The sequence below is a fragment of the Camponotus vicinus genome, unplaced genomic scaffold (assembly GCF_025532165.1).
Source record: "Camponotus vicinus isolate PSW18456_S1 unplaced genomic scaffold, iyCamVici1.0 SCAF_11, whole genome shotgun sequence".
NCBI classification, from domain to species: Eukaryota; Metazoa; Arthropoda; class Insecta; order Hymenoptera; family Formicidae; genus Camponotus; species Camponotus vicinus.
The window spans coordinates 13,912,122-13,931,483 of record NW_028141947.1 but is presented as its reverse complement, the minus strand read 5'-3'; the positions used below and the strand labels follow the sequence as shown (position 1 = coordinate 13,931,483).

Genomic DNA, 19,362 nt, shown 5'->3' with positions numbered 1-19,362 from the left:
TTATCAAACGGTACGATGGGGATAATGTATCCAACTTTTTTAATACATGTTTGTCTTTTAAATATCAAATTAAAAGGCAAAAGTATCGAATATTATTTGTATGCATATACGCTTGTGTACGTATAAATATACATATATTATATAAAAAAGTAGAAAAAAATAACAATATCTTTAATATTCTTTATATTATATGTCAAACTTTTTAACATCAAATATTTCTCGCATTTTATTACCAGTTGTATCAAAATTGTTAGGCTCTAAATTATAAAGTATGATAAAAAAAAGATGTGATCGAAATATAAATAGTGTCGTTATATGGCTGTCTGGCACGTAATGGAAGTCTACTTTCTCGATATTCAGCGAGTAATATGAGCTAAGCGTATGTACGCAATAGTGGGAACAGCTGTTGCATCCTGCGCGCGGACGATTTAAGACGCGTTTCATATGCATTCCGCGTACAAGCCAAGAAATGGGGGTGAAAACGTATAACTCCGCTTAAATAGGCTCAAGGCTATATACCCTCGCGCAGGCATAATTGTTTCCCTTAAGACAAAAGCGGTCTGGCAAAATTGTATAACACGAAAATATAATAGTACGATATCCAAACTGCACAATGAATTTGCACACATTATTTTACATTACATTAATACATTATACACGTATTTTCGGTGCAAGAAATGATGCAATAATTCTAATCCTGAAGGGAGGAGGATAAATTTAAAGTGTTGAAAAGGCAAGAATTTTTTCCGCGAGAACTAGACCACAACTAAGTTAAAGCAGAGAGACAAGTCTTTTTTGAACGTAATTAAAAAACTTACTTATTAGGTTACTTTTAATATTTCGGCCCCGCGAGATCTGAACAAAGTTGAAAATGTCGAGACGTTTCAGGAAAATTTTATCATTTTTTTCTCTCTTTCTCTTTTCTCTTTCTCCCTGCCGTATCTCGCAGCGGAGAAAAAATTCCGTTGCGTGCAGCCCGACCGACTTGTTTCTGCATTTGTAAAATATGCAAATTAAAATTGCTCTGATTCGTTCCATCCACTGGTCCGTAAACTATGACACGGGTGTAAATCACTGAAACGATATTTTTTGACCTCATACGCGTGACGTTGTCAGTCTCGTCATTTTTTTCGTGACTTCAAAATATCTGGAATAATTTTCTCATCGCTTCAAACATTTTTGCCAAAGATTTATGATTGTTTTATTAATATTTTCCACGTAAAACTGTTAGAAATATATACATTAAAGGCATTTTTCCAAGCGACAAAAAGTCTGGTACAAATTTTAATCTTTTTTTTCTCTATAGTTGCAAATATAATAGACTCTACACTATATGTGGCGTAATAAGCAATGTCAACTCCTCTTTTGCCTTTGAATTACGATCGATTTTTTAAAATAGTTTATTATAGAGCATTTCTCTCTGTTAAATATATCTTCATCTCACATTTTATGCAATGATTATTCTATTACTACTTTATGAATACTTGTCAAAAGTGTAATGTAACTCAATGACTAGTTATTTAGACGAAGAACCAAATAATCAAATTTTCTCTTATAATACCGTTTTCAACTGTGCGCACTGATTGAACGCTAACATCAAAGATATTAGTCGAGCATGACAAACGTTTCTTTCTCTGATGGACTATGTCATAGTGATCTTTTTTTACTGATCAAAACCTCACAGATAACGAACCATGCTATTGACTACTGCATTTTGAAAACATGTTAAATTAGCATATAACAAATAAAAGTATTATATTGCAAGAATTATGCAATATTTTGAGTCAGAGTTTAATTCATTTAGATGTTAATGTGTCGTTTAGATATTTATTTTTATCAAAGTATAAGAGGAAATCTGAATATAGAAAAAAATATAAAATATTTTACACAAAAAGCAACAATGTGTTGTATAATTATAATACATTAATTTTTCGAAACTGCAATTGCAAATAGATATTTTTACAAATAACGAATATATTATAATCATTAATATATATTTTTCATGAGAGAAAAAGAAAAAGAATGCTTCTAATTTCTCAATTTCTTCCGCTTCCGTTTGAAGTGATGTGACACTCGGTTTAATAAATCTTCATAACAATGCCATTTTTCTAGTCTCGCTGTAATACAATGCCATTTTTCGAGCGTAAGCACAAGCACACGTTAAAGCTGGTTCACTATGCGAATACATTATTCTAAATATTCACCATGCAATGATTAAACAAACGGCTATCAATATTAATCGCTCCACTATTGGATGTGATTTCAATTAGCGTAAACCGGCTATCACGCAGTCACTGTACGCGGCAACAAACGATGGTGCAATTATGGTCGCACCTTTTACCCCAATGTACATCTATTATAGAGCACCGTGGAATACTATAGCTTTGCACTAGTAGCAAGCCAGATTTATTACTCATGCACTCTTTGAAATATTAATACGGACTTCGGGGCCTTGTTTCAAACCACCCCCCCCCCCTCCTTTCCGCGCATCTAACTCGCTCGCGAGGCGAAGAAACCGACGAGGAAATACGCGGCGCGTCTCGAAGCCGGCAGCTTTGGCCGCAACTAACGATTCTCCGGCACCCGGTACGAAAATAAACTATTTATGAATCATTCTGAGAATACACGCATAAAACTCTCCCCCTCCCCGCTTCTCTCTTCTGTCCGCCCTACTCTTTCTTTAAATGACCGCAACGCGTGTGCGCGCATGCGGTGCACTTACCACCGAACCATGCACGAAATTTTATTTCGGTAAAGTGTCCCATCGTCTTACTTCCCTCGTATCGTATAGAAAGCTTTTAACGCGCTTGTCGCGAGGGAGCAGACCTTTATCGAGTATATATACGTGTATTTAAAAAAAGACAATTTTTCAATCTTCAGCGGTATCAAAGGAACGAAATTTTTCGGTCGGAACCCAGGTTAAAGTAATTTAAGCCTTTAGCGCTAATGAAATTTACTTATTGTTAATTTTGCAAAAAAATCATTTTTGTTGATGTCTAAAGTATTGCATTGAAATTTTAATCGTTACAAGTTATTGTAAAGAGAGAATCAATTTTCGTCACAGATGTAGAAACATCAATATAAATTCAACATATAGTTATAGATATAGAAACATCAATAAATTTCATTTAAAATTACACAATATATTTTGCTTTCATTCGATAAATAACTCGGATAAGTAAGTATGGTGTAGATGTTAGTCGATCGCAGTTAATTTTCCCATCATACAATATCAACGTACACTCACGCTCTGTATATTTTCTTCAGATTATCCAAACAAAACAGTATACTGCATTTATAACGATCAAGCTATAGCCATAAAACATGCTAGTGTATAACAAAGGCTGCTTTAATCGGGTTTCATAAATATACGCGAATTTGTAATTAATTGATTGACAAAATAAAAACGAGATTATTTATTTGTCGCGTTGATAAAAATGATTCCTCGTTGCTGATGGCACCACTCTCTACGCCATTTATATGGTTTTCATATCAGGATAATAATAATATTTCTTGATTTTTTGTGAAAGTGACAAACGTACAGCGACAATTTATAATTACTAATACAAATCCTCTTTAAACGTATATATTAGTTCGAGAAAAATATATGATATGATTAAATTGTTTTGTAAAAAACCCTAGAAAATCAATGATACGAACGTATAATGTGTTATCAAAGTATTTTCAACTGACGGTAAACACTACCTGTAACTTCAATGCTTACCACTCGAAGAAAGCTTTAAAGCTCTTCGCGTGAACTAGACTTGGCGTTATCAACCTACCTGTAGCTGGTCGAGAAGAACTTGAATTCGCTTCAGAGTCAGTGATGGTAAGTAATTGACATCATTGATCGCCAGTTGTACGGGCAAGATAAATACTTTTGCAGTTAACGGCTATGACGAGAGCTTTTCAAAAAGGATACTTTCAAATTAGCACTTCAGCGATGACTTTATCAACAGCTTTCGATATCGTGTTCGAAACATCGATCCTCATAGAGATTAAAAGCTATTTGACAAAGATGGGATTTTTATCGAGATACTTTTTTTCATCTAAACAATAGATATATGTATGTGCAGTACACATACAATGTGCGATACAGCGGATATTTGCAAAGTGGCGATTTGAAAACCCTTTATTTACGATTTTTCAAAGGGCACTCGATATAGTTTCACTTTTTCTGGTTTAGTGAAATGGAATAAACAAAACCAGTAAAATTAAAACGTTTCGAAACAAATATATGCCATACGCACGTTCAAACATATTTCACGTAAAAATACAAGACATTCGTAATGAGATTGTTATGAATATATAAGGGATAAAGAAAAAATTTAGAGAGAAAAAATTGTTTTTTTTTTTTTCATATTTATCACGAGCAAGCCTCGCGTGAATATCGAATCTTAGCCGTTAGCGGGACGAGACTGATCGATATATAACGTGTTTACCACAAATAGAATGAAATGATAACGATCTATAGATAACGGCATATGCTTATACCACATCTCTGCGTAAATTACGCGGATATGAGCTCTTACCGCAGATGCTTGGTCCTGCAGTAATTCATGAAGTGTAATCCAGCATGGTTTTATACTTTTGGACGAGAGATGAAGAGGCTGGGAGGACGGAAAATTAAGAGACGAAATTTGTGTTGATCCTAGGCAACTACCGAGCTTGCATTATATACATTATTCGTTTTAATCGACCACTTTATACTATCCGTAATATATGTTCACGGTACTAATCTGTATTATTGATCACTAATGACTGTAAAATACTCCATTGATGTATTTCAGTTCAACATAAATATCAAAATATAAAATATGCTATGACTTGCATAAACTTCCGATCTGCATATAATAAAAAATTAGCCGCATCCAATAACATTAAAGTTGTATGGAACCATTTAAGAGGTGCTTCGAGTTGGCGTAAACTCTCCTAACCGATGCGACGATCGTAATATTGAATCAACAAATCGCTATTCAATGTAGAGAATCGTTACGACGGGAAGTGACTCGACGGAGGCATCTGTTCCTCAACGCTACCACAATCAGCGATAAACGCCGACGTGTGTGGGAAACGTGCATGCAATATCAATGCGAGAGGTTGATTAATATTCGCGTCGCGGATCACACGATCGATCTCAGACCGATTAAAATTAAAGAGATAATCGTTGCAATTCGCACCGCCCTTAACGAACGCGCAAGCGTGTTGTCCGTCCAAATTTTCGCCCACGCTAACTCACACGAGGACGAGGTACGCAAAAGATGTTCTCGCGGCCATCCAAGCGCGCACCACCACCCCTCTGCCGATTGCTTCACATCTGGCGGAATTCCCAGAGTGGTCGCAAAGCATCGCTCTCGGCTGAAAGGCTTTTCCGAAAGAGGCTTCGCAAAGACGACCTCCATCCGGTGTCCAAACGAATGACGCCTTGTTTCTCGGTTGCTAAAGTCCCACCGGCACGATTGGCTGCGATTGTGGCATTTCAGATTTCGCTGACATTCGGCATCTTATGCGCCTCGTATTTTCCAAAGTTATCATCCTTCGTAGGAAAATCAAGCCAAGCTAAAGTCGCGAACTACAAGTTGTAGGTTTTTATTATGATCATCAAGTATAATACAAGGCCTGTATTTTCCAGACGTACTGAAAATCTCTAGTATTTTCGCAGATTCTTCTATTCTCTAGAACGTATCTTCTCGCGATAGGAAATATTTCAGACACAAATTATTATTAAATAGGGGGAGCAAAAAGTAATATATTATACAGAATAATTATATATAAATAAATTATATCAGAAAGATTGCTATTGTGTTAATTTGCAATAAGCTGAAATATCTCGTTTATTTATTAATTTTCAGGTTGTGTCTACTTTAAGATTATTTATATCACTAACTTCATTCAGCTTTTATCTTCATTCCTTAATAATCCCCCTTAATTATCACTACGTGATAAACGTATACGCAACATTCCATTACAGCTTAATATAGTAATTAATTTAAATCGCATTTTGCCAAGCGGCATTGCGAGATAAGACAAGAATCACCTCAGGGCGAGTATCTGTGCGTGTCTGTTCGCAATCAATCTCGTTAACGCTGATCCTTAATATGACATTAAACTACCACTTTAGCTTCCTTTCGCGATCTACGTTGAAGATCTCTTCGCAATGAAATTCCAAAACGCGTGTCCACGCAGAATGTAAAATTTTCCGACGTTTCCGAAACGCGTGCGCGGCTCCTCTCGACTGGCTGTCAATGCGCCCGCGCGTGATATTACTTGACAAGCTGACCGATGCACCAAGCGCCCCCCGAGACACGTGCGCGAATGTAATATATCATCGTTTTCGCAGCTTCAGGAGCCCAAAACAATGAAATCACATATTCAAAGTGTTATATTAATTAATTTTAAATTGATTTGCTGAATTTTTGCTTGAATTAAATTTAAAAAAAATTTAATTTTAATCGAATAATCAGTTTAAAAAAGATATGTAAATATATCGTCTGTGAAGATAAATATTTCTCTCTCTTTCTCCCTTATGTAATAAAATTTATTAGTAATAACAAAAGTATATTCTTCTCTTTCATCATTGAATTTCTATAAATTGTAGGGTCAATTTCTTCCTTTCGACTGTATTGGAAGGATTGCAGCGTACTGTTGGTATACGAGACAAACGCAGCTGTATCTGACGAGGTTGCATTGCCGTGCACATGCTCGTCGAATAGATTTAGAACCGAATCATGCCAGGAACGTCGTGTTTCGAGCTGAAAAATTTGACTAATAGCCCGCATATATACCAGCGCGGTGCTTTTCTCTCTGTATTTGCCGCCCACTCTTCCGATCGATTTACAATTTGGAAATATAAATGCAAATCAAAGTAGTTGATAACGAAATATAATAAATGTAGTAAAGTTTCCATATATTAATTCTCAATGATTAAATTTACAGTATTAATTAAAATAAATACAAATAAGGTATTATGTTATACGTGTCATAAAGTATCTTTATAAGAGAAATACACAAGAAACGTAACTCACGAATTTAGAAAACGGACACGCACAAAGTAGAAAAGATCCGCAAAGGAATATAAATTCACGTTAAACTCGAGAAGCTATTAAGTCTCATGAAATAAAAGCCGCCTTTCGAGGAGAGGCAAAGTAAAGATTACGTTACTGAAAGAAGAAAGTAAATGAAAGAGAAAAAGGAAGAAGATGGAAAGAGAGAATATAGAACCGAAGATTTCTAGCGTTAAGTTAGAGCTATAAATTGTGATGTACGTGCCCGGTTTGTCGGAATATATATTTCTTCCATATTTCTTCTATAGTTCACAAATCGATAATCGCGTTTACGAATATTGAAAATGCGAATAAAACGATGGAATATACATGTACGTGTGTATGTTGCTCGTATCCATTCCGCGCTGCTATATATGAAATTGGCCTAATTGGTCTTCCGAAAGATTTCCTTTCGTATGGCTGTCTACACCAGAACCCGTTTCCTTCTCGTAAGGTGCAAGAGAGATCGCGCGAAATAGATTAAATCGAAAAGAAGGCGGACGCGACTCGGGCGGGGGTATCTTACGTCGGGGTGCTACGATTTACGACGGTTTGGCGGGAACGTATTTAGGTCAGCGTTTGTTATCGGTCATATGGGAGAGGAAATGAGAGAGAGAGAGAGAGAGAGAGAGAGAGAGAAAGAGAGAGAGAGAGAGAAATAGAGTTTTGCTTTTTCCAGAGCATTATATTATATAATCATGAACGGTCAATCATTTTGACAGAAAGTCGCCGATGTTGGGGTAACTCTATGGATACACGTACTTAGAGATTTACCACCTTGAGAGAGGTATTTGAAACCCGTCGAAGTTGCTGCATTAAATGCGCGCATGGAGATAGGATAGCAGAAGATGGAGAAAGATGGAAGGAGATAGCGTATAGGACGTTCGATAATGGGGTTGGTTCCACCTTTCAGTTGGGAAGACGTCGAAACTTTCGAGAGTGACGTAGCATGTACAGGCATTCTCTTATCTATATCGTGTAAGGTTTACAGCATTTCTCAAACTCTGCAACCCAATCAAAAGGGCAAGGTTAATCCTTAATCAAACTAAAATTTTGTAAAAATGTTTCAAAGATTTTTTAACGAACACCTTAGCTCTGTCTAATATATATGATATAGATGTATTTTTTAATGAGAGAAAAATTATTAAATATGCAGTATCTTTTCAATATAAACAACAACGCGAACAAAAATTACACACACATAAAGTTATTATAATTATCTTAATAACAATTCATTTAAAATGTCAATTATACAATTATTATTATTGTTAATCAACAATAATATTATTTAAATTATTCTATTATAATATATAAGCGTTTTTATTCATATGATTATTAGTTTTCTTTATGTCATCAATAATGAAAGAAAATCTTAAAAGCAAGTATATAATTCCACAGCTTCAGTTAATTTTCCGACAAACTCGAAATGAATTTCGTGACGAGACTTGCTCGTGACAAGACTTTATTCGTGCGCTTATGAACTTAGCACTGTGACCATACAATGTTCAATACAGAACGCAATATTGAGAAAATCCTTGAAATTGAAAAAAGTATGCTTTTAAAACACGAACGCAATCAACGGAACTGAAACCGTTAATATTGAGTGTCGCATAATTTTTCTTTGTAAAGCATGTATAATAATCGTATGGAACATGAATTGAAAATAGAAATTTGTTGGAAGTTATACGAATCTAAACGGTTTTGTTGAAATGCGTTTTTGATCTCCAGAAGGATTCATACAGAACTTGAATTTGTGCATATATGTATATATAAAAGCGCGATGTAGCACTAAGAGCTTTATATGGTATATTTATGTATGGAATCGTGGATAAACGATCGACGCACAACATGGGAAGGAGTTGAATTTATACGCAAGCTCGTGTATTCCTAATTTCGTATTTCCATAAACTGATAAGTTTATAAGAATAGTTTTCTGCAGCGCATATAACATTCGGTAATAAATGAAATTTAATAATATTGTTAAGAGAGAGAAGATACTCGTTTTAATTAAATATACATATAAACATATATGTATATATGTATATATAATTACAAATGCAGAGAGTCTTTTATTAGAGCAACTTTAATTAAAATACCTTGATATATTTTTAACATGACGATAATTCTCATGAAAAAATTATGTACATAAAAATATTAAAATAAAAACATAACATATCTACATGTATATATATCCATTTATATAAATTAGAAAATAATATTATTTAATTTAAAAAAGAGACAAAGTTAGAAGTTGATAGCAAAAATTTTTTAAGTAATATAACAATTTTAATTTTTTATATAGTATATACACACATATACGTATATACAAAATATATATACAATATATATATATATATATATATATATATATATATAAATTAAAACATATTTTTCATTAAATAAAAACATATCGTTTTTTAATTTTTATATGGCTCATATATAACAAAAAAGTAAACTAATTGTTGTATAATATCATGTACTAATATTAGCAATTGTTATTATAGATATCTTGGCATTTATATTTTGGTATAAAATTATATATACACAGAATATTTATTTTATATATTTTCTATGCTTAAACAACACGCTAGAGAAACGATAGTGAATTAATTTTGAACAGCCGCGTTTGCAATATCTGGCAAAGGACCATATGTTAACGCGAACACAACGCAAAAGACCATAATGTGCACAACCACGAGCCAAGGAAAACATGGGTTGACCTTTATCTGCTGAAATACTTGGTTGAATCAGCATTGCGGTTCCCATATATGTATAATAGTTACACATAAAAAATTAGACTTAATCTGAATAAAGAAGCAGTTAACAGATCATGCACATTTGTATAATGAAAAGCATTGTAAAATGTTTGCAGATAAAATCTATTATGATTCAACATTGTTAATAGATGCTGTTGAATGTTTTAAAATAATTGCTATTGGAAAAATTGAATATTTTGTAAATATATTTATATGACACACACGAACATTCTAATGCACAAAGTAATTATGCTAGACAAGTAACAGTGCTTATAAATAATATCATAGAAAAATATTATGATTGATCTCTCTAAAAATGAATTACATAAAACGTGCAGTATATTTTAATATTGAAAATATTCCTTATCGTATTCTATTGAAATAATATTCTTGCGTTTTGTATAATTTTCCTATAGATTACAATAGTATATAATTAAATCACAACTGTACCATTATAGAATGGCAATTGTTGTGCGTGTATATACACACATATCGCATATATTTATAGTTAATAATGTGTTAATCAAATTGCGCATAATTTGTACATATTTGTATATTTTATAAAGGTTTTCTTCTAGTTTAAGTGAACGCCGAATAGAAAATATTATAAAATGGCTAGATTTACTAGTTGTACCTTTTTCGCAAAAACTTTTTATCGACCGGAAATCGGGTGCAATGAAAGGCTCAAGACAAGGTAAAAGCTTGAAAGTCCCATTGACAGCCACTAATAACTGTAACGACCTCTGGAGCATAACAAAGTGGGTCTAAGAGCGATGTGGAGGCTATTAGGGAATGCCCGTCCCTGGACAGTGTTTCCTTTGCACATGTCTCCTTGAGAAAGTTCTTCACGGAACATAATTCCTTTCCGGCTTTTTATATTTGCCAGAATACATACGAGTTAAAAATGTGTTGCGTTACAATTAATAAATAACTAACGCATCATAGAGCGATAAAATTAATATATAGAAGTCTCATACGCACTCCCGAATGTACTTCCTCTTAGTCACTTAATTGCAATAATGTTAAATAAAATTAGAATTAAGCTTTTTTACTCGCTTCGTTTGACAAATTTGTATATCTTATTTGTCAGGTAAACGTTATCGAAATACGTTTCTGAGCAAAATAAATTTATACAATGTAAAAAGTTTTTCATAAAATAATCGTTCAATCATCTCAAAAACATTTTACAGACTTTTACACACTTTGTCGGTGTTATCGGTTAGTTCTTCGGGCAATGCGAATAAGACGATAAAGGAATAATAGAAAATCCATCTTCAATATCCGCGACTTTCCATGATTGTATACAAGTGCTGTTAGAATTTATATTGTAGGAGCAACAAGAGTTTATACGGCGTGATATGATCTTCGTTTGTACGGTTTCAGAAAGCATAGCTTGTTATTATGTATTTCTATTTAAGAACATTTTTTCCAAGTTAAAATTCTCTGAATTATATAAGCAATATTCTTGCAACTACAAATTGATTACGTTACGCAGCTTAAATTGGCTTATAGAATAATAATAGGAGAAAATATAACATGGTTGCTTATTGTTAGCGTGTCATATAATCGCTCGTAAGCTGCTTAACTCGCTATACCTAACAATGCTCGTTAATGTTATGCTAACATTTATATGTGACCACGTTGGTGACATATAAATGATAAATTTAGTTTATTATTTCTTAGAGCTAGAATTTTTTAAAAAATTTTCTAGACAAGATATATTTTTATTAAATTAAACTTATCTTTCTTTCTCACTTTTTTTAAAATAAAGTATTGTATATATATGGTAATTAAATTAAAACTATATTGAACCGAATTAATTTGATCATAAATCGAAATTCTAAAATGACAAATTGGAATCTGACAAATTGTTATTTATTATATATTGGCACGATATTTCATTGACCAATCACAATCAGCAATTGTTTATGACAAACATCTAAATCGCACTTATACATCTTATCTATGATTGATTTTGAAGAATCAAACGACATTAAATAATAAACGACATCTTGAAAATTACATTTTTTTAAAAATCGCTGGATATGTCCACGATAATACTTTTCTCATTGTTGAAGATATAATAAAAGCGAAAATAAACATCACTGACATATATTGAATGTTGTTATAATCCGATAAGGAGAGAGAGAATCTCTCGACAGAATTTTCCCCATCTCTTTCTTTGAAATACACGACAGCTTTAAAATATATGTGATTCGCAATTGACAAACAAGTATTAAAGAAAAAGCTGCGGGAAAGAAAATTCTGAGAAACCAGAGATACGGAGCTGATACACGCGCCATCGATTATTTCGAGCAGTAACTTCGAGGGCGAGCAAGGCTCCCTCCCAAAAGAGCACCCGATAGATTTTCCCCTGTACTTATATCCAAATCTCCGACTGGCTTTAACGTAGAGAAAGATGTTACGCGAGGGAATGTCACATCTCTTCGCGCTGATCAATCTCGATCTTCGAATCCAACGGTTTTCCAATGTTTGACGCGAAAACGAGTCACCTACGTATTTTTCGACGCAGAAGACCGTGCCTGCTCAACGGCATCGAGAAGCTGTCTGCAGCGTGATCCTCGGGAAGGAGTAGTCGATGCCGGACTGGCGAAGTCAGGCGCACGAGCGCGCGACGGACGGCTGGAATCCGTCCGGGTGACACCCGTTATACGTGCATTCGTAACGTGAAGTTGTAGAGTCGACTCTCCGATATCGAACGGGAGAGGCCCGGCAAAGGGGTGCTCACACGTGCGCAGGCTCCCACTTCCACGACCTACCACTTCCCCCGTTGGTACGAACGGGGGAGGGAGGTACGGGTGTCGCGGCAAGTGGAAGAGAGAAATATTCCGGACGGCAGGACGTCAGCGGAGCGAGATGGACGATGTTCGAAGGGGCGATTTCGGCGGCGTTGGAATCGGGGTGGCCCACCACGGATGTTGGGTGGCGCAAAAGAGAGAAATGCGGGGTGACGCGGCTAGCGCGGAGCGAGGAAACAGGAAGCTTTCCGTGCGCATGAGAGAGAGAGGACGGAGGATCTATCTCTCGCAAAGAAAGATAAACAATGAGCGAGAAAAGGAACGAGAAAGTAAACGAGTCGGGAGCATAGGGTGGAGAACGTCGAATGGCGGGTAAAGAAGAAAGGTAACAAAGAGAGAGAGAGAGAGAACAGTCTCCCTGCTCGCGTAAAGTTAACCTGATAGAAAGGAGAATGATGAAGGTACCCGATGAAAAAAGAGGAAGAATAACCGCGGACAATCTCTAGTGCGACGAGGATAAATGCGAAATGCTATAAGACCGACGCTAAACGAAAGAGGAGCAAGAGAGAAAGAGAAAGAAAGAGAGAGAGAAAAAGAGAGAAATTGCGCTATCGTAAAGAGAGGAAGTCGGCGAAGAATGGAAGACGATCGAAAGAGCGAAAGAGAGACGGCAGACAGAGGAGATCGAAGGAGGGAATACACGGTGGGAGAAAGAGATAGAAGGAGGGAGTCGGTGCGACGTCGGTGCGAGGTGGCAGAAGAGGGGCGAGAGTAAAGCGAGAGAGAGGAACGAAACGGAACAGGGTTGTTCCAGTGTGCAGCGGGCGGGCATCGCGGCGGGGGCGCCGTTCTGCTGCTCCTGTATATCCATCCAGGGTTATATGCACCATCCACCGCATCCTAGCGACCACGACGGCGACGACGACGACGACGACGACGACGACGGCAACAGTGACGACGACGACGACGACGACGACGACAGCAACGGCAACGACGACGGCGAGGACGAGGACAAGGACGAGGACGAAGACAAGGACAACGACGACGACGACGACGATGCCGACGCCGCCGGGAAGCAAAAGGATATCGGTCACGTCAGATACCCGAGCCTGTTCATAGTAGCGGCGTACACCAGCATTGGTTGTAGCAGTAGTAGTAGTAATCATAGTACGCGCCGCGAACTAATTCTTCCGGTCCCCACGTCGTGAGGATTCAGTGAAAAAGCTCGTCGGAGAGTAGTACCGAGGAAGAGTAGAACACAGTGCGGGAAACGAAGGGAGAGGAAATATATCTCTGGTACCGAAAATCTCGAACCGTGATCGCACAGATAGGTCCATCCAGAGGGAGACATCGGCAAGGAGCCGCTCCTCATCGCCGTTTCAGCATGACCCAGCCTTAGTACGGCTCTTCTGTCGTAACACCCTCCGCGGCGCGACACGATACGACACGTAGAAGAAGGCGGTGGAGGAGCCGGAGGTGGTGCTGGCGGCGGAGGAGGAAGAGGGGGTGGAGGGGGCCAGAGAGAGGGTGGAGGACGCCGAGGAGGACGGAGAAGAAGAAGAAGAAGGTGGCGAAGGTGGAGGAGGACGGAGGCCTCGCTAACGACGGCGAACGTCCTCGAGGGTGCGAACCATCAACAACAGCACCACCACCGACGACGACGATGATCGTGACGGGCGGCGATCGGCGTACGTGTTGGAGGCGGAGACGCCGATTGATGGTGATTGCTCTGCTCTCCGCGGTTTTGGCCCTCGCGATGGGCCCCTCGTCGTCCTCGGGCCATAGACCGGCACCGAGCAACCCGATCATGTTTCACACCACCACAAGTAGCACAGCCATGCCGATGCAATTGAGCAACGGTACCAGCGTGCAGATCTATGATCATAACAATAACAATGCCGTGAGTTTTGACGAGTACAATAGGACTAATGATAATGATACGCTTATCAAGAGGCCGCTCTTCCCTGAAGATCTATTCACTAATGAACAGCGGCGCCGCGGCGCCGTGATATTTCACATACTCGGTGTGGTGTATATGTTCGTCGCGCTAGCGATCGTCTGCGATGAGTTCTTCGTACCGTCACTGGACGTGATCATCGAGAAATTCGACATCGCCGACGACGTGGCCGGTGCTACCTTCATGGCGGCCGGTGGATCGGCGCCTGAACTCTTTACATCGGTCATAGGCGTATTCGTGTCTTTCGACGATGTCGGGATCGGCACTATCGTCGGCTCCGCCGTTTTCAACATCCTCTTCGTGATCGGCATGTGCGCCATATTCTCGCGTACGGTACTGTCGCTCACATGGTGGCCTCTATTTCGCGACTGTACCTTCTACAGCGCCAGTCTGCTCACCCTGATCTACTTCTTCCGCGACAGTTATATTTACTGGTACGAAGCGCTCGTGCTCTTTGGATTCTACTTGGCATATGTGAGCTTCATGAAGTGGAACCAGCCGATGGAGAAACTCGTCAAAAGGATACTTTACAGGAACAAGGTGACCCGGGTCAGGTCTACCGATCAGCTGATGCCCTCGGTATGTACGGAATGTATACGCGAGCCATACGTATCGCGATCTAGGAAAATGTCTGACCCTGTCTCTGTCTACTTTTACACCGATCGATCAGTCTGTCTTGTTCTGCAATTTCCCTCTCGCTCTGCTCCTATGTGTATCGCGTCGTCTCTTTCTATCCATTACCTTCTTTCATATAGATATATGTCACCATCGTCTTTTTCTATCGACACATATTTTCCTTTTCCATCTACCTATCCTGTCTATTTCCCTCTCTTTCTCTATAATTTTCCCCTTTTTATACATTTCTCTTTTCTTCTTTCGTCCCCTTTAGCTCTCTTCCGATATACACATACTTATACACACCATGCGAGCTCTCTCTTTCTACGCTACTATTGTGACTTTATATTTCATGGAGGAGCATAGTGTCGCGTGACTTCACGTACTCGCACGACTGCTCGTAGGCGGTGTTTTGTCTCGTGAACAGACATTGTCACGTTTATTTTTTTTCTTATTTTTTCATTTTGCATTTCGTGAAATAGGATTAATATGCAAATCTTGAGTACAGGTTAAAAGATGCGACCTTGAGCAAATCGCAAAACTTTGTGATAAATGAATGACATCTGATGTAATAATTTAGCGCCTTTCTTTTTCGTATCCTCCATTTTACAATTAATAAGTAAATTGATAGATTGAATGTTTGATTTCCGAATCTATAAAGAAAATTTTAAATTATAAGGTTTTCGATAGCATCATATATTTATAAAAGAATGCATATGTAATTATTAATCTCTACAAATTGTCTTTGCAAATTTTATAATTTGCAAATTTAATTTGACAAAAGAAATTGTTAATAGGTTGAATAAAACTGTTAGCTACAAGTGTATTTTAAACGACGTCAGTCATAGTGCAGGACACATGAAGGATTGACCCGCTTACCTCCCGCATGTAGGCCAAGGGAGAGATATCGAGATATATCGATTGCTACACCGATGTACTCTCAAAGCATTTTCTTTTTCTCACATTACTCGTGGAATTTTATATAGGATTACGAACCGTGACTTTTCTCTTTCTTTTCTTTTTCCATTTCACACATATCCGTGACGAAATGTCTATTATTTTTTTCTGTCTCCATGATATAAATTATGTATTATGACATTTACTATATAAATTATAATTATATACACACAATTATATACATATATATTTTTTTATTTTTTTAAATGATAGCGACAAAAATAATTTATTTTTGTAATCAAAGTATCTCGTAACTATTATATTATCAAAAAATATGTGTGCTTTGAAAACAAGATTCATTTCACGACACATTGATTTCTGTAATATTTAACGATTGCAAATAACAGCTACATCGATTTTTGAGCATGTATATGGTGGAACATGATTGCAAGCTTTCAGCATGTTGGATTTTGGTCAGCTTTGCGCACAAATCAAGTGTTTATTCTATCTGACGGTGTCTCGTAGAAGCACGATTCATAAGCGAAGGAAGACTCGTACTCAAGGTCGTCAGAGACGTCACAAGCACTGTGAGCTTCTCTACGTTGAAGTTTCTTTGACCTGTCGCGAAAGAGTGCCTTACAGTGGTGTGCAAAGACAGGACAATACGCGCCCCCGGACTTTATACAAATGTGGAAACTTTACATTATGGGAAGCTAGCTGTTGTGACAACATTCACTAGTATAATAACTCAGACATCAGCGCGTGACAGTAGCGAGTTTTATTGTATTTTCAGTCGCCGATAATGTTATCAGCATTGAATGGCCATGTTTAATCTGGTAAGGTTATCAGTTAAAGATGAGAGCATCAAACGTCGTCCATAATCTCCAATTGGCGTCGAAGACGTGACTACGTATCAATCGAATAGCTTCAAAGTTTGACGTTTTAACGAATAATTCTATGTTTTCGTAATGACTCTTAGCGATCGATTCACTCGCAAAACCAAATGATTGAGAACCTTTCAAGTGAACACGCCATGGATAGAGTGCGTTTTTATGATAATCGATTTCAAATCTTACACACGATGAAATGTCGGAAGGAGAAACTGCTCGTAGAAAAGATAGTTTTCGCTATAATTACAATTTCGAAGAAAGACTATCTTTAACATTTTTACCAAAAAAATGTATAAGACAAATTTCGTAATATTTTTCTGAAATATGTAATGATTTAAAAAAATATATATCTTGTAAAAAGTTTTTAAAATTTAATCTTTTTAAAGCACTAAAGACGAAGAAAGAAAGAGAGAAACTGTATCAGAGTTCGCGAAAAGATTATTTGTATGAAATTAGTTGGAGATTCATTTTTTAACAATTATTACATAATATGAAAAGAGATGTCTTTACACAATACATCTCTTTTCACACAGATGTTTACTAATGAAATATTACAGTATGGATTTCTTTTCTCAAAATTATAGATATATAGTACATATAGGAATTCGAGAAAAAATAGTTTTTAAAATATTCTAAAGAATCCTCCTTTCATACACAAACATACTCACACACATATACACATACATACAAATTTTAAAGTGTGTAGAACAAAAAAATGTAATTAAGATAGAAATTGTTATTCAAGAGATTATTACTCTGACAATCGTGCATTCACGGAATCTTGCATATATTATATACACATATAATATATATAAAATAATGTTCTCAATTAGAAAATGTGAGTGAAATCAACCAGGTCACATTTTATATTATACTTAGTTCTTATATTTCAATTATTAAAACACGCATTTATAGATATATGATGTACGGAATATATCCATAACTTTTATTGGCGCCAAAGTTCTTTTCTTTAATTTACAGTACACGACGGTTTTGAGATAACAAATAATGAAATAGCTTTAAAATATCCGAGGTATTAAAAATACTGGGGTAAGATACGTAATTCAGAAATATTCAATCCGCTTCTTCGAAGTTGAGACGCGGCATTCGTTTCGCCATTATTCATTTCCCTCCGGTGTCGTTTACGCTGACATTCAGGAAGGCTTAACTGAAATTTATCTTTTATTTTTACAAAGCGATGATCATTTGTCAATAAAAAGTAAGAATACAAAAGTTCGGTGAAAGCAATATTGACGCGATATCGATTGGCAGAATTGTTCAATTCGCAGACTCGTACTACTTCTACTTCTGTCGCTAATATTTCAAAGTACGGAAATGCTTTTCTGTCAATCACGTGGAATGCCGAGAATGTGAAAAATATTTCTCTTATTGACGTTGATTACTAGAAGGTGATTATGAGAAGGCAACAGCTCCGATATAACTGTATAATTGCAGCTGACTGACAAATGATTGAACGATTTCTGAAATTGCATGTGTTTGATTAAATTTATTAAAGAGGCTTTATTTAGATCATTTCTGTAAACAATTACAGTATGTAGAATATTACAAATTAATCTCACTAATATTAATAATATTAATAATTTTATTTCATAGCACATTTTCGTATAAATTATCTTCAAATACATTATAATTAAACGATAGTATCACAGGATTATTGCATTGTAGATGTTTATACACATAAATTTTGAAATTCTATGACACTTAAACGAATGGATCAATTAATAATAATAGATATGATAACGTTACACACAGGTAATCACTGTTTCTCATTTTATACGCATATTACGGTTAATATGACGCTTAATACCTCGCGTGCAAAGTGTTACTATCAGTCGATGCGCTTAAAAGTTTCTTTTCTACCGCGCGTACGATGAACGTGCGTCCGAGATTATAATTAGACGTTGGTATCGTTGCGTCTATTAATATCAAGTGTATTCAACTAATTTTGCGTGTAATATAGTGTTGTAATGATCGAGATTATGTGCTAGAAATGATATCTGCTATCGTTCGTACAATCATAAAATATACGGAATAAAAGTATATTTGTAGTAATATAAATTATCTTAATGCTAATGAAGATAGTAACTGTTATATATTCGTATATGCGCGTAATCATTTCTATGAAATTGATATAACAACAGCACTGACATTAATATAACTTTGACTCATCTTGCAGGGAAAAATTCCAGCGCGAGGTATCTCGCATTGTTTTTATTAAAATAGATATCATCCAACCGAGAGAGAGAGACGAGCATGAACTTATACACGCGCCATCGCGTATACCAATTGAACTTTTTAATTGGTCGTTATTAGCCTTATTGTTCTTTCCGCAGAATAATGTCATGCGAGCCTCGTGCGAAATATGCAAGAGGCGGCGGTTGGCAATAGAATGATTAAAGGCTTAATTAATACGGTCGCCACGGG

At 36.6% G+C, this 19,362-nt stretch overlaps 2 protein-coding genes across 7 annotated transcripts in view; one reads left to right on the top strand and one right to left on the bottom strand.

Annotated features, from left to right (window-relative positions):
• Kon (chondroitin sulfate proteoglycan 4-like protein) overlaps positions 1 to 2,562 on the bottom strand; it is a 52,193-nt gene extending 49,631 nt beyond the window's left edge. Inside the window, exon 1 of one of the 2 annotated variants that reach the window (XM_083081531.1) lies at positions 2,335 to 2,562. The gene's annotated coding sequence lies outside the window, so the exon portion shown is untranslated. Of the gene's footprint in view, positions 1 to 2,204; positions 2,224 to 2,334 lie in introns of those variants that run through there. The other variant, XM_083081535.1, reaches the window with a different exon arrangement.
• An 11,659-nt stretch (positions 2,563 to 14,221) lies between these two features.
• The window catches only part of Nckx30c (solute carrier family 24 member Nckx30C), a 53,407-nt gene continuing 48,266 nt past the window's right edge, over positions 14,222 to 19,362 (top strand). For all 5 annotated transcript variants that reach the window (XM_083081544.1, XM_083081542.1, XM_083081540.1 and 2 more), the window contains exon 1: positions 14,222 to 15,094. In XM_083081544.1, the coding sequence (XP_082937670.1) occupies positions 14,222 to 15,094 (873 nt within the window). The remainder of the gene's footprint in view (positions 15,095 to 19,362) is intronic.